This window comes from Carassius gibelio, chromosome B20 (assembly GCF_023724105.1).
Source record: "Carassius gibelio isolate Cgi1373 ecotype wild population from Czech Republic chromosome B20, carGib1.2-hapl.c, whole genome shotgun sequence".
NCBI lineage: Eukaryota > Metazoa > Chordata > Actinopteri > Cypriniformes > Cyprinidae > Carassius > Carassius gibelio.
In genome coordinates, this window is record NC_068415.1 from 12,708,591 (window position 1) to 12,734,653 (window position 26,063).

Here is a 26,063-nt window from a genome sequence, read left to right on the forward strand (position 1 = left end):
TCGTGCTGTGAATGAACTGGCGCAGGGCTGAGCGTGACACTGCACCTGTGACGATAACATTAACTGACAGCGTGGTGTACCATAGGTCTGTTCTGTAGTGCAAATGAAAAGCTGCATCGATGGGCCTGGAGGCTGGAAGCTACAGAGAGCTGTGCACATTTCTTCCAGTTCTCAGCACCTTTAAAAAATGCATTGCTTCTCATTTGAGAAAGAGACATCTGGGGATAGAGAGAGAAATTATTCACAAACTGAAAACCTTTTGTGTGTTTCAGACAGTATGTGTTCATTTGTATTTTTCATTCTTTGTTCCGCTTGCAGTTTTGTGTCACTGTTCATTAAGTTGAATGGTTTAAAGAGGATGTTTTGAAATGTCATCATCTAACAATGAAAATTGGGCAGCAGGAGCATTTCAAAAATCCATAAAGCAAGGTCTTTGTGACATTGTTTTTCTTCTAAAGCTTTTCAAACATTAATTTCATACAATTTAATGAAAACATCTGAACAATTAATCTTTGTATCTATATATATAAAGGCCTATATATTTTTTGGTTTGTCTGGTTGCAGAGTGTAAATGGTATCTACCACTGAGCAAAAAAAAACCTGACCTGTTGGGGTTGTTTTTAGTCCTTGCATATTTTATATGTAGACAGCTGAAAATACTTTATTTCTTGGGATACACTGATATTAAACTTGATATTCTAAATACCTATAAGCTCTTTTTTAAACCGCAATTAACTGTTATATAGTTGATTTTTAACATTCTATACTTTTGTCTAAATACATTAAAAAAAAAAACTATAGTTGTTAATTTTAGTAGTACAACTTTATAATACATTGAAATTGAGAGATTTGATAAAAATTACATTTAACAGTATTTGATATTTTTTCAAGATTTAATTTAAATGTAAAATTAGAGAAAATGAGCATGTGCATTTAAAAACCTAATATAAGCGGTCACAAATAAATTATTCTGTCTTATTACTGATTTAATATTATTTTAAAAGACTTCTCATTTTGTACTGTATTTAAAGGCAGGAAGTAATAACAATCTTGTGGGTAACAAACACTCACCTCAACACCTCTGTTCCTAGAGAGAACAGGTCTAATATTGACATCTTTGGAGAGCGAGTCCTTTTGAAACAATGACGCTTTGATGCTTGTGCGAGAGGTTAAGTCAGACATCCTTTAGAGTGTGTTTCAAACTCGATACGGAAACCCTTCCTGGCCCCAAGGCACCGTTCTGATTAGTATGAACACAGATTGCTGGTGGTGTTTCCATTAAGCCTATGAGAGACTGTCAGCTCTGTAATGATTCTGTCTGTTACAGCTTGTCTGAAAGGTCATGGAGAATTTTAACCCAACACCTCTCTGGGGCTCCTTCACTCTCCGCTTCTCATTTTCATCTCTGTATCTTTCAGCGGTTTCCATCTTCCACGTTCAGGCTAATTTTCCACTATCTCTGTCCTTTTTGACATTACCCTCCTAATCTTTACTCCTCCTCCCATTTTTCTTCATCTCAGCATGTCGCTGTTTTTCTCGCTGACTGGCTCGCTCTATCTCTTTTCCTCCTCTCTGTCTATTAGTCTGTCTACCCCTTATATCAAGCTCCGGGGCTCTGGTTAGATGACTGGGGTGCTGCACTTGTTCAAGGCTAATAGATGCCCTAATGATTAGTCCTTCACTGTATCCGCTCTCTTCCTGTGTTGCTGTGTTCCTCCAATATCAGGTGTACTCAACTGTAAAATGAGCTCAAGACTACCATTAGCTATTTCACATCACATGGCCTTGTTGTTAGCTTTGAGTCCTTGACAAAATGTGTTTCTTCGGAAGAAGCATGTTTTAAATGAATGCTGAATGTGTTATAAAACGTTGCTTTGCTCGTGGTTTAGTTTTAAATGAGTTTTTTATGAGTTTTCGAGTGAAATGAATTTTAAATGACTCATTTGTTAGCAGTTCCACATTGCTGGAGTCAGCCAGCCTTCCTCGTGCATCCTCCTCATCCTCCTTTCGCACCATGCAGGCTGTGACTTTTTTTTCACTCGAATAACTTTCCTGTCTAGTTTTTCCCCAACAGATCTTCATGGTTTTTACTCATTGACACATTGACTTAAGATGACTCCTCACCTCATTAAGGAACTGTGATCTGGAGCTTTTTTTTGTGAGCTACAAACAGCTGGATTATAACAATATTTCATTTTAATTATATTATACTTTTGTATTGATCTGTTTTGGTAATAAATAGCATTGCTGCCTCCATAAAGAACTCTCTAGGGTTTTGGAACAGACCAATTGTGGGCATACAAGATTAAACCACTAATAAGGAGGCCATGCTAACTGCTGAGGAGTGTATCTGTGGCCAGTCAGAACACACAAAAAAATGCAGATGTCCACATCCACCAACACTTTTCTTGCTTTTTTTGTGTAGAGCAGAGCCCTTCCTGTAGGAGTGCTCACATTTCTTAATAAACACTTATTAAAGTCCATTTCAATTTTAGCAGCCTAGTGTAAATGCAGATTTTGTCCTGTTGATTCAAACAAATATTTTTATTCCCAATGTGAAGCACAGTAAGATGCTGTTTAAAAACAACACTGTTTATCTGCATTTCCCATGTTTGTAGATGCATAGTCCAGAAAAATGACATCAAAGTACTGAATCAGTGTTTGCTCATGACTAGGGATATGGCGGTATAAAATTTTCATGTTGCAATGAATTGCTAATCCTTTTATCACGGTATACATGATAAAATCTGTTTTATTTATATTATCGTGAATTAGAGAAATTCGAGTTTGCACAATTAATCGAATGCGATTGTCATGCACATCTTGTCAGTATAGCTTGTTCTGTGATTAGAAGTGAATCTCCATCACCGTAGTTCTCGTAGCTTCTCAGTGAACTGCTTCTCTGTGTAGTAAATGCTGCTCCATCTGAAAGCACATGAAAATACCACATTTAATAACATATGTCTGCTCCAAACTCCCTTCATAATGCTAGTTAAGAGTTTGAAATAAATCCTTCTGTGAGATGATGTGGCGTCTTACACAGAATAAGGCATGCAACATATTTCATAATATTCTAAGCAGTGATAAAGGCTATGTCGATTAGCATTGCAATATAGACATTATTATAATGAAAATTAAAATAGCTCCTATAAACCATATATTGCCATAGTCGTGTGTTTATTGGTCACGTTGAATCAATGCAAGCATTTAAATCTGTTTATTCAGCAACCTCTATAGGGTTTTTCTAGGTTTCTTCTGGGAAGCATATTTGGAGTTTCCACTCGAGCGCACCCTCTGGCCTTTGGATAGAGATTTACTACTGATCACAGAACCATGCTTCACTGAAAGATACGCATAACAATTATCATATAGCCCTAATTTAAATTGAATATATCTAGGACATGTTGTAGTCCAGATTAAAAAGTTTGAAATTATATTGCCTATTGAGTCTAAATATTTTAGTATTTGGCACTGTGATGAACACCATAGCGAATACACAAATCTGAATGGCTATTTAAATAATTTGAACATGTTTCAGAAATAGAAACTAGTGCTTTGTTTATGGGTTTTCCGGGTTACAGCTGCATTTCTGCTGTTCAGCGCCACCTGCTGTCAGAGAGTGGATGTGTTAATTCTCATGTGCTCCACCATGCGCTTCTTATCCGTGCTTGTTTACATCAGAGTCGGAGCACATGTGAACCCATACAGGGAACCCATGAGGCAGCATACAGCATTGTTGTGCATTGTGACCAGTTGATGGGAAAAGTATTCTTTAAATGCATAAAAATATTAATTAATATTTATAATATAATTAGTAAATAATTATTCTCTGTACTTTTGAAGTGCTCATGATAACAATATTGTGCATATTCTTTATCATGATATATCGCATTACCGAAAACCGGCACATGTCTGTCCTCGGGACTCATTACCATCAAATCTTCTGTACTTGGCATTCAAGTGCTTTCAAGTGGAAAGCACTGCAAGTTGTTTGTGCAGAGTCTTCCTGCCATGTGTTGCTTTTGTTTTGCAGACTTTTGTTTCTGGTCTCATGTTAGGACACTTGTCTCATTTTTGACTAATTATTAACTCCTTGCTGTTCTGCAATCATTTTTACGGTTTGAATTCGACTCGCACCTAATCATTAACTTTCATTAACTCGCATTGATTTGTAGCTCTGCATTCATGCCCAGCGTGAACAATCTACACATTGATTATAAAGTCAATAAAGAATGATGAGATTTTTGGATGCTGGGCGAAAAACTCCCTAGAGGCTAATATGATACCGTTTTTCGAAAATGACAAGTTTATGGCTCTGCAACTAGAGATTATAATTAACTGGGACAGGTTTATTAGGGAATACTGCACTACTTTGCTTCTGCATACTAAATGGTTTCAAGTCATGCAGTGAAACAGATGCAGTGCTACTCTTAATCTTCTGTGTGCTCCAGGCTGGAGACGTGTGAGCAGTCATCCTCAGGCTGTGCGGTGCCCATCATAAAAGGATAGACATTGTCATTAGATCTCAGACTTAAACAGTACACCTTAGCACTTTGCAGGCAGTATAGAAGGCTATTTAAGCAATATCAGACTTGTGCTGAATATCAGTATGGTTATGATTTGGCACAAGGCTGCAGGCAGTCATGGCTTTTGTTCCGTAATACCGCACAATTGTGAATGATTATTGATTTTGAGATCATGGTGAATGCATTAAATTGTGTACAGAGTCTTTTGGGTATAGAAAAAAAAACATTTTGAAATGCTTTTTAAAAAGACAAAAGGTCCAAGTTGTGGTTTTGGACAGGACACAGGGTTATTGCATGAGAAACTACGAATGCTTGTTGTCTTTATTTGACTTTCTCAGATGCTTAACATCTTCCAGGTTACCCTTATATGAGTCTTGAAGAACAGCCTATTTACTTAGAAAATATGTCATTCACAATGTAATACTGTCTCCAGAGTTTTGAGAGAGGCATCTGCTCTGACGCAGACTGCTTCTAGTTGAATATTTAATGGTACTGATCAGCACAGTGTGCCTGTGCAAAGGGATAGTTCACCCAAAATCTAAACCCTCTCATCGTTTTCTCACCCTCAAGTTGTTCCAAACCTGTATGAGTGTCTTGAAACTCTTTCTTCAAAAGAAGATATTTTGGAGAAGGTGCTGGAGAAGTTGAAGTTGCTATAGTTGCTGGTCCCCATTGACTTCCATAGCATAGAAAAACAATCTTATGAAAGTCAAGTTTAAGGAGTTTTTCGCAAATTTACTGAAATGGTGTCATTTACTCACCCTCATTCCATCAACATGTTGTTTTCTTTCTTTCTGTTAAGCTTTAAATTAATTATTAGTCCAGAATATCGGAGCTGTTTTTTCCATACCTTTAAAGCTGGATAATGATTGCAAAGCTCCAGATATGATCGTGTGAGGAACACATATTATAATGTAAATTGTTCACTGTGATATTTTTTAATATGCCATCACCAAAGCTAAATTTATTTGATCAAAAATTCAGTATAAACTGTGATATTGTGGAATAATATTAGAATTAAAAATAGATTTTTTCTGTTTTAAAATATTTTAAAATGTAATTTATTCCTGTAGTAGCAAAGCTTTTCAAAAGCCATTAGTCTTCAATGCCACATGATCCTTCTGAAAGCTTTCTAATATGCTTAGAAATAGTCTTTACGGTTTTGATCAGTTTAATGTGTGATACAATACATGTGTGCATTTCTGTACGCAAACTATTGTTGAAACTGAATTTTGCGCATAATGCCTGTTAGAAAGGGAAAACCAAGCTTGCTCTCTAGAGATACTTGCCTTGGATTGCTTTGCGGATGAAATTCTCCACTGCTCCAGGGGTCTTTGTATCAAGCACAGGGGGGAAAAAACGGTGGCATTTACTGATTAAACTGCTCTGAATGCCTCTCTTTTGACATTCGGTCTTTGATGACTGAAAAAGGAGACCAAAAGAATTGAATAGAAGAGACTAAACAGATCAAATCAGTAATTCAAGGCTCAGTTTGAAACCGCATAAAGCAATGTTTTCGTTGTGAATAATTAGGTAAATTATTCATCTTTTCCCACAGTGACATTTAACTGCATACATTTTCATTAATATTTTAGGCATATCTGCATATATTGTGGTAGAATATATTCCTGGTGTGCTTTAGGACGCTTTTAAATTTATAGTGTTATGTTACAGTCACGGTGATGAGAAAATGATTTTACAAATAGATAAAGCAGCATAGAGGGCAGATGGAGGTAGAGCATCCGGACCACCCACGCTTTTGTTTTAAAATCTTGATTAACCACATTTGGACACAGCTTTGTGTGTTTAAGAGCAACTCAAGCCCTGTTTATGTCTAAATAAAATGTGATGTCATTGTTTATTGGTTTTAGGCTGTGAAGACATTGTGGCAGACAGCATCTCTCTGGACTCGGTGGTGGCCATCCTGAAGTGGAGCTCACAGCCATACGGCTCCAAATGGGTTCATCGGCAGGCCATGCACTTCCTGTGCGAGGAGTTCAGCCAGGTCATGACCTCCGACGTCCTCTACGAGCTTAGCAAGGAGCACCTGCTGGTGGCTATTCAGTCTGATTACCTGCAGGTGATGACCTACAGCCAATTCACCTTGAGTACTCTTTGGATTTACCAGTGCAAGATTAGCTAGTAAATTAAAATGCACTGTGAATACAGAGACGTCTTTTACTAGATAGGCAAAAAATGACATTTTGTTAACTAAATGTGAACAATAAGGGGTTTGCTAACATAGGGCATGTTCATATGTGTGCAAAAAATCTGATTGAACTTAATTTTCTAGCTCAGTATTTCTAACAACCTACTTGTAAGGTCTGTTACACATGATTTTTGTTCTGTTACTTCAAGGTCAAGCTTATTTTCTCCTCTTGAAACATACAGGGGTAATTCAGGGTAACTGAATCACATTGCACTATTGGGAAATGTGTTTTTTTCAGTCCACAAGTCATTGCAGTGCTTCAGGCCTATCCATTTCAGACAGCAGCGTGTCGTTATCAGTCTGTTTATCGATCTCTGTTGATCAGGGCTCCCTTCTCTTAAAGGTCACCTGCTTTTGTTTTTAGACAGATGAGTCAGCAGCTGTATCAGATGACTCCCTTAAGTCTCCTCTGTGAGCTTATATAGAGACTAGAGCTGTAACCCCATCTGGGATTTGGCCTGGCACACAGCAGTCTGTTAGCACCCTCACACTCCTGTGTGCTAGCTGTTCAGCGTTTACAAGTCTTCTGTAAATCTAGTCTGGGTCAAACCTGTTGAAATGATCTTATCCCTGAAGTGACTGAGAATTTTTAAACAAATATTAATAAAGACTAGCATTGTTTTGACAGTAGAAAAATGTAGTTTTTATACCATGCTTTAAAAAAGTGACATTATCTGATTGATTCATTGGCATGGTCAAAGAAACCCTAAAATGACTTAGTTAAATTAATAAATTCTTAAAAGTCTTTGAAATATCTAATGAATAATATACTTTTTTTTGTTATGCTCATTTCATTAGCTTTGTCTGGAGCTTGAGTAGAGTAAAGTTTGTTTATTGACATTGATTTTCAGTAAGTAAACAAATAGGTCAGAATGATTCATTTGAATAATTTTTTTAAAGTGATGTGGACTTGGTCAAGACATATAAGAGCTGTTGGTCATGTCTAAATCCAATTCACTCTCTCTCGTCCCTAATTTCCGGTCTGCACTCTACTGCTGTTTTGTAAAAGGCAAAAAGGCCAAAAAATTGCATTTAAGAAAGTGTGGCCACCCTGCTATTAAAAATGTTATTTTGTTTGAGGGTTCATCTATGTCCATTAAACCTGGATCAGCTTCTGACGGTGAACGAAATGAGATTTTGGCTGTGCAATATTCTCATTAAGAGATAAGATAGTAGGAAATTCATTTTTCTCAGGTTTTATCTCGTACCTGCAGGACCTGCTGGTTTTATATATCCTGTTTTTCCTTCGATATTGTTCTGTTGTATACAGCAGTCTTCTTCAGCCTTACAGCACTGACTAAAGTCAGTAAGATAAACTGGTACTGTTCTTCTCCCCTCTTTACAGGCCAGTGAACAGGACATCCTCAAGTATGTTGTGAAGTGGGGCGAACACCAGCTCATCAAGAGGATGGCCGATAGAGGTATCACATGCAGACACTCAAATATTACTAAATGTACATTAAAGGAATAGTTCATCCAAAAAAGAAATGTCTGTTATTTGTTTACTCAACCTCATGTCGTTCCAAACGTATATGTTGATTTTTTTTTCTCAAGAAAAAAAAAAAACTATTTATAAACACTAACATACACTACTGTGAAAACATTTGGTTTCAAAAGGATCATTCTAATGTTTTTTTAAAAAAACAAGAGGTGCTTAACACAGCTTCATTTTATTTGATGAAAAATACAGTAAAAACAGTAATATTGTGAAATTATTACAATTATATAATTATTAAAAAACAAATCCTGTGATGGCAGAACTGAATTTTCAGCATCCATTACTCCAGTCTTCATTGTCACATAAGCCTTCAAAAATCATTCTAATATCATTCTAATTGGCTGCTCAAGAAAATCAATTTGGAAAACAATTGTGCTGCTTATTTTATGAATAAGTGATAGCTTTCTTCTAGAAAGTTCAAATGAACAGCATTTATTTGAAAGAGAAATCTTTTCTGACGTTACGATGTTACCGTCACTTTTGATCAATTGAATGCGTCATTGCTGAATTAAAGTATTCATTTAAAAAAACAAAAAATTTTAAACAGTTTATTTTATTCCAAGAATCATTACATAACTTATTTCATACAGTGCATAATGGCCATGTCTGCCAGACTCCAAAATAGGTGGAATATTTATAATAAAAATCATAACATGAATATCTTAATTGTGGTCCGTTTGTCTTGTGATTTGTATTGTAACTTGAATTGTAATGGACAAGTCTACAAGTCTTTTAATTTTTGCCTGAACTATTCCTTCATCTCCTCGACACACACACCTTTCTGTGGGCTGAACTTTTTGTCTTCACCTCTGAATTTGTCCCTGTTTCCACCTCTTGCTATAGACGGTGGTCTGAACTATGCCAGTCTAATGATTTATTCCCCAATCCTCCTAATGTCTAGTAATGACTCTGACTGGCTCAGCTCTGAGAAATCAGGCCAAGTGCTCTGCAATACAGAAGCATAGCATATGGCTGGCGGCTCCAGACCTGGGTCTGAAATTGCTCTGTGTACCCAACAGAATTAAATATACCCAGACTAACACTATTCTGAACGTTTATAGCCGGTGCCAAATCGCAACCACAATCTCTGATTGCTTTTCTCCCAGAACACATTCTAAAGAGAAACAGGAATGCACAGATTCACCTTCATTTTGCCATTAATAGTTTTTGTTCATAATACTGATTTGCTGTCTGAGGTGTAGCTAGTAATTCAGGGTCCGATGCAGTGCAGCATCCTCCGAGCAGAGGGGCTTAAATTCCTGGCTCAAGGGCACGGCTGCAGTCCGTGGAGCTGCGCGGCGATACCACTAATCCTCTGGAAGCACACACCCTCCCACCCATCTTTGTCTAATCTATATCGTGGGCTAGAAAAGTTGGGCCACCGTTTCCTCCAGCGCAAATTCTTGTGTGTGTTTGAAACTGTGTGTTTCTGTGTGTTCCCCAGAGCCTAACCTGTTAAGTGGTACTGCACATAGTGTGAATAAACGTGGCGTGAAAAGAAGGGATCTGGACCTGGAAGAGCTTAAAGAGATTCTCTCTCCACTGCTGCCTTTCGTCAGAACTGAGCACATATTACCAACCAACAGTGAGGTCCTCTCTGACACTGTGAGTGTGTTTGTGTGTCTTCTGCTAATGTGTATGTCTTTTGGTTTATACAGTTTAAACCGTAGCATGAAGGGCAGTCACACTAGATTTTAAGCACACAGAATTGCTTTTTAGCTCCAAGCAGCTTCACTTAATTGAAGTTTACAGTTCTTTTGAAATATTTTGGGTCAGTAAGACTTGAAATAGTTTATCTTTAAATATTTTAATCAGCAAGGATACATTAAATGGACGAGTAAAACAGTAAAACATTTATAGTGTAACGTGTTTTAAATGCTGTTCTTTTGACATTTCAGTGCATCAACACACATGAGCAGCATGACTATTTTCAGCACTGATGATAAAACTCAAATCTGAGTATTATACTGGTTTCTGAAGGATCATGTGACACTGATACTGGAGCAATGGCTGCTGAAAATACAGCGTTGCCATTACAGAAGTAAATTACATTTTAAAATATATTATAATAGAAAACAGCGTTTTTCATATTTCACAGTGTTACTGTTTTTACTGTATTTTGGTCAAATTAATGCAGACTTGATGAGCGTAAGAGGCTTGTTTTTGTTACAGACCGCAGACATTTGAACAGTAGTTTCTTTAATAGTGTTCTTTTAAACTGTTTATAAAAATATGTAAGTCAGGATCATGTGTAAACCACCAAGATCAGTTTCCTTCATGTCTTTTTTTTCAAAGAGAATATAGAAAAGAAGCATTTAATCCTATATTTGTCAATTTGTTTTCCACCAAACTTGAACTTGACTTGAACTTAAACATCTAAACTAAACTGTGTAGCATCATTCTGTGAATATGCTTACATACCAGCTGTGAATGTCAGTGAATGATCATACTTCCCAGTCTTGTACATGTACTAGTTACAGGTTACAGTTATTTAATTTGATTACAAAATAAATGTAACTGAGATTTTTTTTTTTTTTTAATGAAAACATCTGAATATTTTAACACAGACACACACAGATTTAATTGATTTCTTTCCCAAACTGCATTGACTCCTCTAAGAGTTTAATAAGACCCCAGTATTTCAGGAGTATAGGACACATGCTTACTCATAAAAAAATGTTTTATTGTCTGTTCGGGTTTATGTATATGCTTTATTTTTCAAATTAGCGTTTAACCTTAGAAAGTTCTCGAAGTAAAAAGAGGTGATAAAGTCTGATTTATTTATTTATTTGTATTTTTTGTAGTGTGCTATAAATGTACGTTTTTATAATCTTAATTCAATTGATGAAGAGCTTTGAAAGTCTGACTGTAATCAGTGTTGAGTGCTACTTTAAGGTTAACCCTGCCTAGTCTAAATGTTTGAAAATGATTAACAGTTGAAAACACTCATTAGAAATTTACAAAGTAATCAAAGGTAATCAGTTGCATTACTTAGTCATTTAAGTCATCGAAATAGTTACACTACTCATTATAATTTAAATAGAGTAACTTGTAACCTACATTTTCAAAAGAACCTTCCCAAAACTTCTCTATAGTCTGTAAAATGTACAGAAATGTGTCATGCTGCCACAAGCCAAATGGGTAACATTACTTTTGTTTTTCTGTACAGCGCACGCTGAATAAGAATGACAAAAATGGTGATATTGATTGATGTTTGAATGGGTACACACTGATTCTCAGGATGTAATTTGCTAGAGAGTAAGAAAACCGATACCCAATGTGCTAATGCTCCAGCAAATTCCATAATCTTTCCATCGTTCTTCTTGACCGCTCTCTTCAAGTATCAGCAAAGGCTTTTCCTCTGCTTTTAACAGATGAAGAGGGGTCTAATCAGCACCCCTCCCTCTGACATGCTGCCCACAGCGGAGGGAGGCAAAGCCAACGCCTGGCTCCGGCAGAAGAGTGCTGGCATTTATGTCCGCCCACGGTTATTCTCTCCTTATGTGGAGGAGGCCAAGGTAGGAGACACTTCCTCACCTCACATACAGCAGGTTGGTTAACTTTAACATAACAATGAACTAGTGGAGGCAGAAGAGGTGATTAAAAGAGAGATGCAATTAAATGATACACCTCTTAAGTATCACAATCCATCTAATTTCTTTAAAATTTTTATAATACAAGATAACATTTTATGAATTTATAGCATTTAATTATTATTGACTGTAATTGTAAACTGGGAATCAAATCTTTTCTAAAAGGCAGTTGGTTTATAGAATAACCTTAGTGCTGTTATTAAAGACGCTCATTTCATTATATGACTTCCATTAAGCTTTGCGTTTTTCTTCAGGCGGTTTTGGAGGAGATGATGGTTGAGCAGACTGACCTGGTTAGGCTGCGCATGGTTCGTATGTCCAATGTACCTGACACACTCTACATGGTAAACAATGCCGTCCCCCAGTGTTGTCACATGATCAACCACCAGCAAATGGCTGGCAGCCAGACAGCTCCACCGTCTGTGGTTGCTAATGAAATACCAGGTGGGTTAAGCTCTCATTCATGCCTTGTAAAGATGCATTCATTCAGCCAGTATTCCGAACTAGCCATTATATATCTGTATAAAATACTCAATTATACATGATTGTGGTGACTCAATTTATCAAGTCATTTTAGAGAGATTGCGATGTAGTACAAAGGCCAAGTAGATCATGCCCTAATCTAGATGTAGCCCCGAATCCCATAAATCAAACCATGAGAAGTTGTTTTCTCAAGTTAATTTTGCTATTCTTTTGCAAGAAAGCAATTCAGTGTTTTTTTTTTATATATATATATTATGTGAGTGGGAACATTGGCTTGTATGTTGGCAAGCTTTGTGATCCTGTGGGTGTTATATAAAACAATTCAACACCCCAAAACACTTTTTTTTCTCTTTTTTTTTTTGTCTTATATGCCAATCTTGTATTAATGTTGTTTATCTGCTGTGTAATGCTGTTAACCGATGAGCTTCTTCATGTGTATTTGCACATTAAATAAGTCATCTGTTTTCCTTTTATCACCCGGTCTTTCAGTGCCCAGGCTGGCAGTGGTGAAGGAAATGATCCGTAGGCTGCAGGAGCTGCGTCACACAGACCAGGTGCAGCGAGCGTATGCTTTGAACTGCGGTGAGGGCGCCACAGTCAGCTACGAGCTGCAGATCCGTGTGCTCCGAGAGTTTGCTCTACCTGATGGGGCTGCAGAACTCCTACAGGTAACCCAGGACATCCTGTTTGCGTGGAAACTGACATGTGTTGCTATGGCTACCGTGACTTTCATGTCAGTTTGTATTACCCCGGCCTCGGATGAATACAGTTTATTCTCCAGTGATTGCAAGCAAGATTTTGTTCAAATAAAAAAGGGAGAATTTATTCCGATTTTGAACACATCTTCAATGCATTGCAAAAGTCTGTATAAATATGTGTGTAATATATATATATATATATATATATATATATATATATATATATATATATATATATATATATATATATATATATATATATATATATATATATATATATATATATATATATATATATATATATATACACACACTATCATACAAAAGTCCAGTCTCTAATGCCTCAGCAAGGCTGCATTTATTTGAAAAAATACAGTAATAACAGTAATATTGTTAAATATTATTACAATTAAAAATACCTATTAACCTGTTAATTTGATATAATAATGAGTGTGTGTGTGTACATTATATAATTTTATACATTATATGATATTAATCTAATTTTACATTTTAATTTGGTTCTTGTGAAGGCAGAAAAATACAAATTTCTATTATAATTATTGCATGTCAAAACCCACTTAACATGCAAATAAAATAAAAAAATGAAAAGACTTCTACAATATTGTTAACTATAGTTTACTAAGAATGCAGTGTGTTCTTGCAATCTGACAAATTTTGGATGTGAACAACTGCACTCCATGTTGTTTTGACTAGCACATTTCTCCAGTTACTATGCTCTCGGTTTCATAAGTTCCCTGAGCTCTTGAATTGCCTTGATATCTCGTTATTCTCACCATTAAGTGACCATTGAACCTACGCTGGATAGCTTGGAAGGAGTCGAAACCTCTTCAGCATACCAGACGGTCTATTAAGTCTCATTGTTGAAGCATGTCTAGCACAAACATTACCCTCATGGTCACATGTGCTGTGTTTCAGAATCCGCACAAATTCTTTCCCGAGGAGCGTTTTGGAGATGAGAGTCCCGTCCTGGCCTTGCGTCAGTCAGGTCGCTGCCGGGTCAACAGTACACCAGCTGTGGAGAGCATGTTCACTGACCTGGAGGCTCTGGTGGGCTTCCACCCCCCTCTGCCCCCTCCTCCTCCACCCTATCATCCCCCGACCACCCCAGGCCATAGCCAGCAGCAGTATAAAACGGGCTGGAGACCTCGGGTCCCCACCCAACCTCCCTCCAGATCTTTCTCCTACCCCTGCAATCATGCACTCCTTCACAGGCAGCCCTCTTCCAAGATGGGCAGCCCAGTCTACCCACCAGGAGCCAAGCCCCTGCCCCCAGACTGCACTAATGCACAGGGGGGGAGAAATCTTCATCCTGACAAGCAAATGGTGATTTATATCAGTATATTATTCTAATTATTAGGGCTGAACGAAATGACCTAAAATCACAACTCAATCTTAAAAGATTTGACTTGATTACAATTAATGAACAATTATTTTTCGTTTTTTTTTCACTAATAGTTCAAGGTTTCTACTGTAAATAAACTCAACTATTAAAGGTGGGATTTTATTTTCTAATGAAAGAGTGCTTTTATCTTTGTTAACTTTAGGAGTAGTGAATGGAAGAGGACCACAAAAATATTTTGGCATTCCCATTTGCTCACATAGCTTAAGAAAAACAGCACGATAGTGTTTTCATGACTTAAAAAAAAATTGAGAGAGACTGATAACGGCTGTCAGAAAAGAGAATGATGTCAAATTTACCATCCCTCCCATAGATACTGCATTAGAAACACCCTTGCATTAACATTAACTAGTTTTTATGCAATTTGATGCAAAGGTTATATAATACAATAGTGTTATAAATGTACAAAAAAAAATCACTATAAAAAAATCTAAATATAAAAACTTTGGTGATGACCTTTGAAACGCCTCAAGTGAATTTAGGCATTACAGCATTAGAATGTACAGTCTGAAAAATGCGTTTGCATTTTGAGCTTTGCTAATGTACATCCTTTAATTTATTCTTACAGAACATGGAGCCTGTTATCAACGAGTTCATGCCAGACATCGCCATGGGTGTTTCAGCATTGAGCTTGAAGGAGCGGCGCCTTCCGGAGGTCTCCATGGAGGTGGAGAGTCACGAAGCCCACCCTCACCTTTCTACAGCTCCTCCCATGTCCCACAGCTACTCCAGTCGTCACCCGCACTCCTCACGCAAGCGGCACGCAGTCGAACCTAAGCCTGAGGGCCCGCAGCCCGACTTCCCAGATCTCTACGAGTTCCCAGGCCGTCACGTGCCTCCCTACAGCGGACCGGACCTCTATATCCACAGCCGTCAGGCAGGTGGTGGAGCGCCACCTCCGTCCTACTCCGAGGCTTCAGAATCCCTCCGCCTGGATGTGCTGGAACAGCCTCCACAGAGACTAGACTTGGCAATCGTCTCGCAAGGGGGCGTTGCACAAGCCGTGCAGAGGTCATGGCCCATGAATGAGACGGACCTCACCTGTGGGCTTGGCCCCTCAACAGAACAGTATGAGGAATGGCCCACGGGCCGCCGGCCTGCTCCAGAAGCAATGGTGCTTGGCTTAGGGGCGAACGTTGGGTCTGGGGACGAGGGAGGCTTGGGTGCTCGAGACCGCAGGTCGCCCAGCAAACCCGAATACCCCTACAGGAAGTCTGCTCTCTGACCCCTGATTAAAGAGAGACTGAGGACTGATTTAAATGCTAAGTGTAAGCTAACAGGTGAGGCACCAGCAGTCCTGCACTTTGTGTTCTTTTGAGGGAAGACCGTATCTTGAAGTGATGAATGCCCATAAGCTGCGCCAGTGGCTGCTTTCCTGAAGGCTAAAGGGAGATCTAGATCGGTTTGAAACCCAGTGAGGAGAGCTTGGTTTGGTTGTGTGCACCCTGAAAATAGATATCCTTCGATTTATGTATGGATATTAATGTAGAAGCATCACAGTATATTTCTTTTACTTTTATTTTTCTGAACAGACTATGATGACTGGAGAAATACACATTCATCTATATGCACAAATTTAGTTTCTTAGGAGTAAACTGAAAAAAAATATGAAGGCAAAAAGTTGCAAACTCATTACTTTGTCTAGTCCTTGACAAAGGACTCCTTCTTCTTTTGAGGGCAGAGTGGCAGTAATAGCTCATGTAATCTGCTGCATACGCTGGCTTTTACATTAGCCTGTGCAATTTAAGAGCCGAGATGGAACATGAAAGGGAAAACCAATGAAATCCCCTGTCTCCTATGAGGCAACTTATCAGGCATAACAATGGCACAGATGCACCATTAAATGTGAATGGGGCTTTGTTTTAGCGTGTTTCACAACTCCGATCTGCAGATTCATTCCAGTATATTTTAACTTTTAAAAACGATCTGTTCTCTCAAACAAAAATTTGGCATCGCCTCTTGTATTCAGATTCTCATTCCAAGACTGGAGTTGGTGGCATTCCTGAGAGACGGCAAATATGAGTTGATCATTATCAGCCACGTTCTCCAGAACCGTACAGGACGCTCAACCAAACCAACCTCACGCCACATCCTCAGTCCTCTGGTTCAGTAGGACGGCAGCAGCCCTTTCCTGTGCTAGTTCTGTCAGCAGATGGCCAACAATTATGATGTCATGAACAGGCTTTGCAAAAAAAAAAAAAAAAAGAGAATTCTTGGAAGTGTCATGGATTTAGACACAAGTATTTACTTTTGATTTGCTACACAACACTTTAAGAAACAATATCATACACACTGCTGCACAACCTACTTATAGATGAAGTGACTTATTTTAAGCTTGTTTTTTAGCATCTGAAATACCTGTATTCTTAAATAACTGTGCAATAGTGCCGCTTTTTCATTTTAAATATTAATTTTGCTTTCTTCTGCTTACAATAAAAACCTTTTCTCAGATAATACTGACACAGCAAATATGCAGGCTAGTTCAGTCAGAAATGCAAATTGTGTCCTCATTTAGTCGTTGTGTGGTTCCAAACCGATGTAACTTTTTTCTCTCTGTAGAACACAGAAGAAAATATTCAGAAGAACAACAACATCAACATTTGACCCCTTTGACTTTCACTGTGTTCTGCAGAAAGAACATTTATCTTACAGATTTGAAGCAACCGGGTTAGTGAATGATGAAGGAATTAACATTTTGGGGGAACTATTTCCTTTAAGATAATCAACAATAGCCTTTCCCCACAAGCGATGATGGTACTGTATTCTCACATGCCCTCAAATATTATTATATAAGAATCTGTTGTTGTATTAGGCCGGATGGGACCTCTGTTGAATATCTGAAATGATCCTCCGCTGTATCCATCCCACAATCACTTCAAGTGCTTCTTTCTTTGGAGCACGAGAAGCGTTTTATTGGTTGAAAGCACAACATTAGGAGAAATACTAAGAATGTCATTTCATTTCGTCGGATAAAAGTGCTCAGACAGTTTCCACGCTGGTAAACGGCTTGAGTTTCAGTCGGATGGCCGGTCAGATTTGATTTATTTTTGACTGTTAAGTACCCACAGTTAGACCAAAGATGAGTTTGGGAGGATGTTTGTGCTGCTTGGTGAATCTCGGAAGCATTTTATTTCATCTCCCAGCTTTCTTTCCAGTTGAGTTTCATGTTTGTTACTCAAGACTCTTTGGTGACTGTGACCATCGGAGGAGCATTTGTAATGGATTGATATTATCGTTCTCTCCCCAGGCACTTAAGAGTTAAATTAGGCTTAGTAGTGCGGTGTCTGTAGTTCCAGACTCAAGACCTTACTCTGGGTAACGCAGTGCTCCATCTTAAATCTCATAAGGTCTTCTGTGCCAGAGAGACTCTACCTCTGATCAGCTTCTCTCAACATATTTCAGTCGATTCGATTTCCCTTCTTTATATTCTTTTCAACTTATTCAGACATTTTGAGCCTCACTTTGAACATTTATCATTGGGGAACCAGAACCAACAGCTGGAAGTCAGATTTTCAACCCTTTCTCACATTCTTTTCCACCTTTTCTTTACACTTGCTGTTTTATTAGAACTTAACAGCGCAGTTAAGAGATATGTGAGAACAGCACCATCCTGCATGATAATTAACTCCGATCTAAAGTTATCACAGTTGTTATTCTTCATCTACCCTTGGTTGTTGTTCAGAGTTGTTAGCTGCCTGATGCAGTTGCAATATGACGAGCGGGTCTTCCTGGACTCCTACTCCAGCCCACCTCTGAGTCAAGCCTGGAAGAGTCGTGAACCCTGAGTGGGAGAGCTCCAGTTTGCCGTCCCGCGAAGCTTCAGAGGGTCAGATCCAAAAATAGATCCAGCGTAGACCCTAGCTGGGGTGCAAGTGATCTCCTCAGAGAGTTGAATCAAACTGAGATTGGTAGGAGGCTGTTCGTCTCCTCTGAATGTCAAGGGCATCGCTCTGCGGCTCTCTTTACATCAGGCTTATCAGATACATGAAGATCTTCAGTCCCTGGTGCAAACTGTTGATAATAGATCATGAGAATGAGCTTTCAGTATCGGTTTCTTTCAAAATGCAATGCATCGCAGCCTACTTATGCCTACCTTCCCTGACCTCATTCTGCAGCAAAAAGAGGACGAGTGCAGCGATTTACTAACCACATTTATTCAAAATAAAAAGAGATTTGTTTCACATAGCAGGTGTTTCACTGAAATTTTACCGTTTGATAACAAATCAATGCACCTGTCACGTGACTTGTTTTACCACCAGCTCATACGTTGTTCTTTTGTGTCGGAAGCTCTTGTCTAAAGCGCAGTCGTTTTAAATTAATTGTAAGTCAGTATTTTTGAGCTGTGGGTCCAGCCTTCTGTACCAATGGCATTTTGTGTTGGGTCATCTGACGAGCAAAGACCTTTCGGTATGTTCTCTTTCCTTCAGTTATTTATTTCCTGTTTTTATGTAACAGTTGCATGTTAGTTCTGATTTTCCCGTTACCTGTAACTCCAAGCATTGAGTAATTGGCATCAGCACTTCCCTTCGAGGCAGCCGAGAGGAGATCTGAGGTCTGTCATGTCATTCTAGCGAATCGCACTAAATGCTTAACTATGACCCAAAATTGACAGATGGATATTTAGGCCTGCTGCTGCTACTCAGAGGTTTTTCCCACCAGCGGAAAACATTATTTCTTGACGTCAATGCCGATCCCAGTGATCTAGTCCCATATAGACCCCAGCCATGCCTTAAACTTAAGGGGGAGGTTAGGAGAACTCCTTAGATCGCCTTCGCCTCTGCTATACTCAGGCCGTTTTGAACTGCTTAGAAGTCATTTATTTCATGCTATAAAACACCAATCGGATGGTTTTGATTGCTGCAACAGTCAATGCACAGTTTGAAGGTATTATTTTGTATTTGAGATGCACACTGACCTCATAATTAATACATTTCTATCACAAATGCCATTTGTGGTCATTTGGGTTTTGTGGGTTGCTTGCCTGAGAGACTGTTAGGGAATGAATTGGAAATGCATTTGAGCTCCCAGACGAGGAGCTTGAATCGTTGTTTAGTCTGTCCTGTAGAACTCAACGGGCATGTGGTTTGACATTAATTTTTCATTGCTTAGGAATAATGGGTTTGTTTTGGGTGGGACTGAATTTGGCTACTATACTTAAACCGAGGAGTAAAAGCTAAAACAGATGAAGGTACCCATTGCACTAAATTTTTTGATTGTGATGTGTGTAACGTTTGTTGTGGAATGGCGCCCTCTGTTGGCTCTATTGATTTATTTTGATTTGGAACGTCTGTTTATTTAGTTCTAGATTCACAGCAGAGTTCAACATTCATTCCTAATCCTTTTAGTATATTTGCATGGCATTGGATTATTTATCTCCAAAGTGCTGCAAGGCTGAATAGTGAACTGAAGGTTTGTGTTTTGGATGTGTGAGGGGCAAGGGAAGTTGTGTTTGCAGACTTGAAGTCGAGATCTCCAGGTTGTCTCTTGTGCTATCTCTCTTACGGAGACGATTCAGTGCCTTCCCTGCCTGAGGCTGGGCTTCCTCCACACCCCTTTTTGTCTTATGCAAGCCCTTTCTACAAACCTCTGTTAAACCGTCTCTTTGTAATACTGTAGCCAACGCTTAGTGTGCATACATTTTAATTTGTCTCCGTTTTCTTCAAAATATATTTTTCAAGAATTTTGGTACCTTCGATCACAGGCCACAGAAAAATTGTTTTGTTGTATCTAAAATGTAAATTTTTTTAATAAATATATATATAAAACATGCAAATATCTATTTGAGACTGTGTGCGTGTGCATATATTTGCATATATACACGCACATGTGTGTGTATATATATATAAAAAGAAACGGGGGGAAAAAAATGCATTCTTTTGTGGAGTTGTGGAAAGTGTCTATTTTTCTATTCTTTTCTTTGGCCGGTGTAGTTATGAACTTTACTCTGCAATTAGGTGACTAATGTCTTGGAAATAAATAGTTTTGAGTTATGATTTTGTGTGTGTGTGTTTTGTTGTTTGTTTGATTTCATTCATTCAAGCTGCCAGATGAACAGTGAGTTACACCTTGCCATTAGTGGGAAATGGGAGAGGGAAACGGCACTAACCACACAATTTCCATAGAAACACGGTCATGCAGAAATCATGATTTGGTTCCCAATGAAATTAACAACTGAATTTAAAGCCAACTGAAACGATGCATATGCAAAATCACAAGCCTAGAGGCTTGAAAGTAATTTATTAAACCACTTAAGGAATAGAGATAGAATGTGGAAAGCCCGTAGGGGATATGATCTGAGCCTGTATTATTAGCTGCAGGCTTCATGAAATGCCTAAGCATACCCTTAAATTGGGACTGAAATCATATACCGATACTACTTAAAAAAAAAAAAAACAGGTTTTAGTAGTCTTGGTCAGTTTTCCACACACTGCAATGATGTGCAAAACTTTCAGTTATTAACAGAACTCAAAAGTATATGTTACTAAACTAATGAAATATAAACACTGAAACCATTTCTCCCCAATAGTGTTCTTGGGATAAACTAAGACATACATCTCAAGGCCCAAATGTATTACCATGTTTATTTCTCAAAGATAGGATGTTAAAAAGTAACAGAATCTACAAACCAAACAGGTTAAAACAAGATCAAATTAATAAAGCATTACTAGACAAGTCACAATTGTAACTCAACAACCTGAAAAAGCGTTTGCGTAGGTTTATCTAAACCGATTTTTCCAATAGGCTGTCGGTCTATTTACCCTGACATACATGAATGTGAATATCTGCTGTCTCATCTGAACAGAATGAATACTGACTGCAGTCATGTGATTGTGACTTCCCTAATAGTCTTCTGTAAATACCAGCACCATTTCAAATTGCTTAAAAAGAGAGCTCCTGAGGACTGACTGCAATTCCAATTGATATGACATTATAGAAGTGCTTTTCCATAAACCCACTGATTTTAATCTTGGAGCCATTGACATGTTGATTTGAAATGGCAGGATTACAAGTAAAGAATTACAGCTACATCTTTGGAAACACAGATCCTGTCATACATCACTATACGAGGTCAAAATCATACAAGGTTATGAGGGGCCTGGATCTGAACTGCATATTTATTTAAAAAAATAAAACAGGGGTGGCCTTGATATGAACAGATTTGGGGGAGGAAACCGTGATGGATTGGATGGAGCTGGTATGCTTGAAGTGGCAGGGTGAAGGGCGGTTTAACTGCAGTAGTACTGGCCTGTGTTGGCTCTTCGTCTCTTGCGGCTTTGCTGCTGTTCAAAGAAGTGACGGATGTCCTCAGGTGTCACCACCTAAACAAGGAAAGGAGAAGAAAATGAACACCAGACACTACAAGCTTACATTCAACTAAACCAAACATTAAGGAAAAAACCTACCTTTCCTTCTGCTGCAAATCTCTGCAGGAAGTCTTTCAGCTCTGTCTTCATGTCATTATATCCTGATGAAATGTTAAATGTCAACAGTTGAGCAGTTACATTTGAAATCTCATATCAATGAGAAAGCGAATTCGCTTTGCTTTTACACTGATAAGAATAAGGACCACTTAACTCTACTAACCATGGATTATCTCCAGCTGCTGAACCCGATTTAAGTTGTTTAGGGCCGACATCAAGGGGTCACGACCCTCGGCTCCTCCTGCTTGCTCAGCCTGCATTGTAGACTTGCCCTTGTTTTCATACGCAAGGACCGTGTCCATCTCATCCAGAAGGAAAGACACTCCTGCATCTGTATAGAGGACCTAAGCAAAGAAAGCAAATCATGAAATGAGACCAGAAAGAATGTTGTTGTTTCAATTTTTTTTTAGGAAAACATTACAGGATTCTTCTCAGTGGGTTGAAGGTCTAAATTGCAGTTTCAATGCAGCTTCAAAGGGCTCTACACAATCCACGCAGAGGAATAAGGATCTTATCTAGCAAACAGTCAAAAAGTCATTTTAGAAAAAAAAAATATATTATTTATATATATATACTTTTCTTTTTTTTTACCACAAATGCTTGTCTTGCACTAGCTCTGAGATGTGCATGCGTGATTTCAAATTACCCCCTTCTAACTTCAAAATAATCTAACATAATTGTTTTACCTTTTTTGTACGCCGTTTGACTTTCTTTGCACGTTTGCTTTGTAAACAATGAGTCGGTACTTCCTTATGCCTATGTCACACATGACCTTTTCGACGTAACTAATGTGTGAGATCAGGCTGGTGCAAGATGAGCATTTGTGGTTAAAAAGAATAATTTTTTGATTGATTGCTTTGCTAAATAAGACCCTTAATCCTCAGCTGGGATCATGCAGTATTTCATTATTATCTAGTTAATCTCCTCTGTAAAGTGTGCTTGAGCTGTACCTTGCAGTCGGTACAGGTGCAGAGTTTTGTGCGCCAGGCAGACGGCCAGAACACGGCGCCCTGCAGAGTCCGGCTCCAACCCGAGGCCTTCATCTCTCTCAGCCTGCAACCCTCCTCTGAGGAGCCCTCAGCTTCTTCCTGGTGTTTCCGCTTACAGGCGGACGTCCCGTTGACCTGCACCTGACGGTAGAGAGAAGGTCACCAAATCTTGATCACCGATTCCTCTCTTTCTGTGTAGATTGTTAAAATCATTTCTCATTCATACAGCGGAGTTGGCATTCTTGCTAACAGCAACAAAACAATGTGGTGCAAATTCAGTTGAGCTCGATTTCATCAAATTATAGCTTAATTGAGACAGATGAAGCGTAAGAGATGAACCAATTCCCCAATGAAAAGTCTTTCACACATACATCATCAAAAAGAACTACTGCCACCTTGTGGTGAGAAAACAACTAAGTGCATCGTGTCTTAAAACACTTATTCATTGAATACAAGTTGGAGATTTAAAGTTGGCTACCCACAATAAAATGGGCTGAACAGGAATGAATAGAATAAAAACATGCCATGTCATGTTTCATCCTCCTATTAAGAGACCAGAAAACAAGCACATTACAGCAAACAGTGAGTACCTTCTCATCCGCAGAGCTCTTCGGTTTCTCATTGTTAATTTTCTTCTCCTCTTCATCATTTTCTACCTCCACCTTCACATCCTCCTCTCCTTTGCATGGACTTACTTTTGTCATGGGTGGCACTGATGCAAACAAGATAGAATAAACCTTCACTAATGTATAATTTGTTGTAAATACTGTAAATGGCTTTACTGTTTCTTTTGATCAGTTTAATGTGTCCTGGCTGATAGACTAATTTATCTCTTTTTAATGAGAACTTTGCCTCATTTTCATACTATCTTATCTGTTAATGCAAAATGGAAGCAGAAACATGTATACCACACCATTACCTGCAATATGTGCAGCATAGTTCCAAAGGAAAGCGGATTTATTCATGCACGACTCGCAGATCATCTCTTGCAGCTCCACACAGTCTGGCACTACGCAGCCCAAATGCTGAGAGAAACACACAGAGATGTTCTCAAACATTTCAACCTGAATGCATTATGCTCCTCATCTACACACACAAAGAACACTAAACCATGTTCATGTCCTGTCTCATTTGATACTAACCCGACCATGGAACCAGTCCTCACACACAATACACTGGATCATCTCATCTGGAGCCTGAAGAGAGAATATGGTTCATACATGCATGTAATCTACTCAATGTAATATAATAAAAGCACTCGAAACATCCAAACACAATACGAATCTGAACAGATTCCTAATGAAAAACTTTATTTGCAATACAACATACATTACAGAACATTATAGAATGCAACTCATTACCTCATCCTCTGGATCTGGGTAGGGTCTGTCACATGTGCAGTACAAGCCAAAAAAATTATGGCTGTATTTGTTCCCTGAATTCACTTTCTCTTTATCCTGTATAACAGATATCCATCAGATTAGAAAAATCTCATTAAAACGCGAAAAACACAAATTCAACCTAACAGCAAAACATATCTTACCGCATAAAGCTTGCACTCCATTTCTCCAAACTTATCGTTTCCACAATCACATCGAAAATTCCTGTAATATCAAGAAGGTTTTGAGTGCAGCATACTTATAACATATCACAATGCCTCAACAAGCACAATTTAAAGCAGGATCTGTTTGTAATTTAATCTAAAAACACTGATGCCTATAGTTTTATTTCCTCCAGATCTCCATGTTGAAATTTCTTCACATTAACATTATGTTTTATATGACTGTTCTGTAAATCATGCAGCTAGTGCAAATACATCAAGGAAAAACAGCTAAATAATCCCTCTGTCATACTGTCAAAAATATATGGATACAAATTGGGCAAAATTGTTTGCAAAATACACATGGAACCACTTCAGAAAACCAAACAATACATGTCAAATCCAATCAGGCTCTGCTTAAATGGATTAAAGCAGCGGCAAATGTACCTTCTAACATAGTATCATGGCTTTAGTGGTTATTTTAGATGGACTGTGGAAATATTCACCTCTTGGTATAGAGCTCAAAAAGGTCATGGCCCTCATGGCACTTGTAGGAGCATGCCAGACAGATGCCAGCCGGCTCTCCTCCCTTTGGTGTGCAGGTGTTACAGGCATAGAGAGCCTGGCGCTTCACATATCCCTGTCAGGACACAAAATAAATCACCTTGTTTTCAGAACATATAACTTATTTTCATTTGAGAATGTTAATGTAAATACAGAGCATTTACTGACAACTATTCTTAAAGGCATCTTGCTATTATCTGTTAATTTCCAACAAATAGACGCAGCATCTACGCATTATTATTAATGTTTTATGCTTAACCCATATCAAAGCAATCCTACAAACATTTTTGCAAGAAGTATGTTGAACACCAAGATGAAATAGGCTGTGTAAAGGTATGATCCGCTTGCTAAAAACGGATTCTTTGAAAAGTCTGCGTTCACATAAAGACGTCGAACCTCTGGATACGAGCATTTCTCTGAATCACTGCCTCCGAGAACAGCGGAGGCTTCATTCTCCAGCTCTTCATCCTCCTCTAAGACGTCCACCAGAGATACAGTAGCCTCCTCCTCTCCGACATTTGCCGCCATCCTTAAAGAGATGAGCGCAAAAAATTGTTTCTAGTTCCTGTTCCAGGGCACGAGACGGGACACGAACTAACTGATCTAAATTGTCCGCGAGACCGCGTTTTACTGGAGACGGTGGGTCTTCTATAATAGAACTAAAATAAAGATGTAGGAAAGTGTTATGCAGTTTGACATTACCCGAACATATTATCGGGATTAACTCTGACAATAACAAAACCAATGCTGCTTCCGGTTTATGCAAATACAATATGTTTGGCGGGAGAGTTGCTGGAGTTGTAAAGATAATTTATTATTTTTAGGGCTCTTTTTTCTGACTAATGTGTATTCATATATCACACCCACATTAACTCAGTGATTACGGATAAACAGAAAAAAATAGAATTTTCGCAAAGCTAATTTGATAGCTCAGAGTTCAAAGGGTAGATCAGTGTTGCCATGTCCACTCATTATATTACTTATAAATATTGTGTCACTCGTACGATTTTCTTTGATGTAAATATATTTTAAATTACATTTTTCTTCAGTTGTCACATTTTTATATTATGTACGTGTTATATGTCGGCATTTTGCTCATTGTTAATGTTGTTAATTTGCTGC

General features: G+C 38.4%; 2 protein-coding genes across 2 annotated transcripts in view; one reads left to right on the forward strand and one right to left on the reverse strand.

Moving 5' to 3' along the window:
- btbd7 (BTB (POZ) domain containing 7) overlaps positions 1-20,418 on the forward strand; it is a 46,377-nt gene extending 25,959 nt beyond the window's left edge. The window contains exons 4-11 of the mRNA XM_052587075.1: positions 6,398-6,606; positions 8,081-8,156; positions 9,678-9,838; positions 11,608-11,751; positions 12,081-12,270; positions 12,799-12,977; positions 13,944-14,351; positions 14,996-20,418. Of these exons, the coding sequence (XP_052443035.1) occupies positions 6,398-6,606; positions 8,081-8,156; positions 9,678-9,838; positions 11,608-11,751; positions 12,081-12,270; positions 12,799-12,977; positions 13,944-14,351; positions 14,996-15,652 (2,024 nt within the window). The 3' untranslated portion in view covers positions 15,653-20,418. The remainder of the gene's footprint in view (positions 1-6,397; positions 6,607-8,080; positions 8,157-9,677; positions 9,839-11,607; positions 11,752-12,080; positions 12,271-12,798; positions 12,978-13,943; positions 14,352-14,995) is intronic.
- A 571-nt stretch (positions 20,419-20,989) lies between these two features.
- ubr7 (ubiquitin protein ligase E3 component n-recognin 7) lies at positions 20,990-25,480 on the reverse strand. Its single transcript, XM_052587076.1, has 11 exons — positions 25,338-25,480; positions 24,884-25,017; positions 24,381-24,441; positions 24,199-24,294; positions 23,980-24,033; positions 23,757-23,862; positions 23,428-23,549; positions 22,799-22,978; positions 22,012-22,192; positions 21,831-21,892; positions 20,990-21,746 (listed from the first exon to the last, which is right to left on the reverse strand). Exons 1-11 carry the CDS (start codon positions 25,467-25,469, stop codon positions 21,654-21,656), a joined length of 1,221 nt encoding a protein of 406 aa, XP_052443036.1. The 5' UTR covers positions 25,470-25,480; the 3' UTR covers positions 20,990-21,653.
- Positions 25,481-26,063: the final 583 nt, after the last annotated feature.

Coding starts and splice junctions, on each gene's coding strand:
- ubr7 (XM_052587076.1), bottom strand. CDS start 25,469: ATGGCGGCAAATGTCGGAGAGGAGGAGGCTACTGTATCTCTGGTGGAC. Junction 24,442..24,883: donor TTTGAGCTCTATACCAAGAG/GTGAATATTTCC, acceptor TTGATATTACAG/GAATTTTCGATGTGATTGTG. Junction 23,863..23,979: donor AGGACTGGTTCCATGGTCGG/GTTAGTATCAAA, acceptor TGTTTCTCTCAG/CATTTGGGCTGCGTAGTGCC.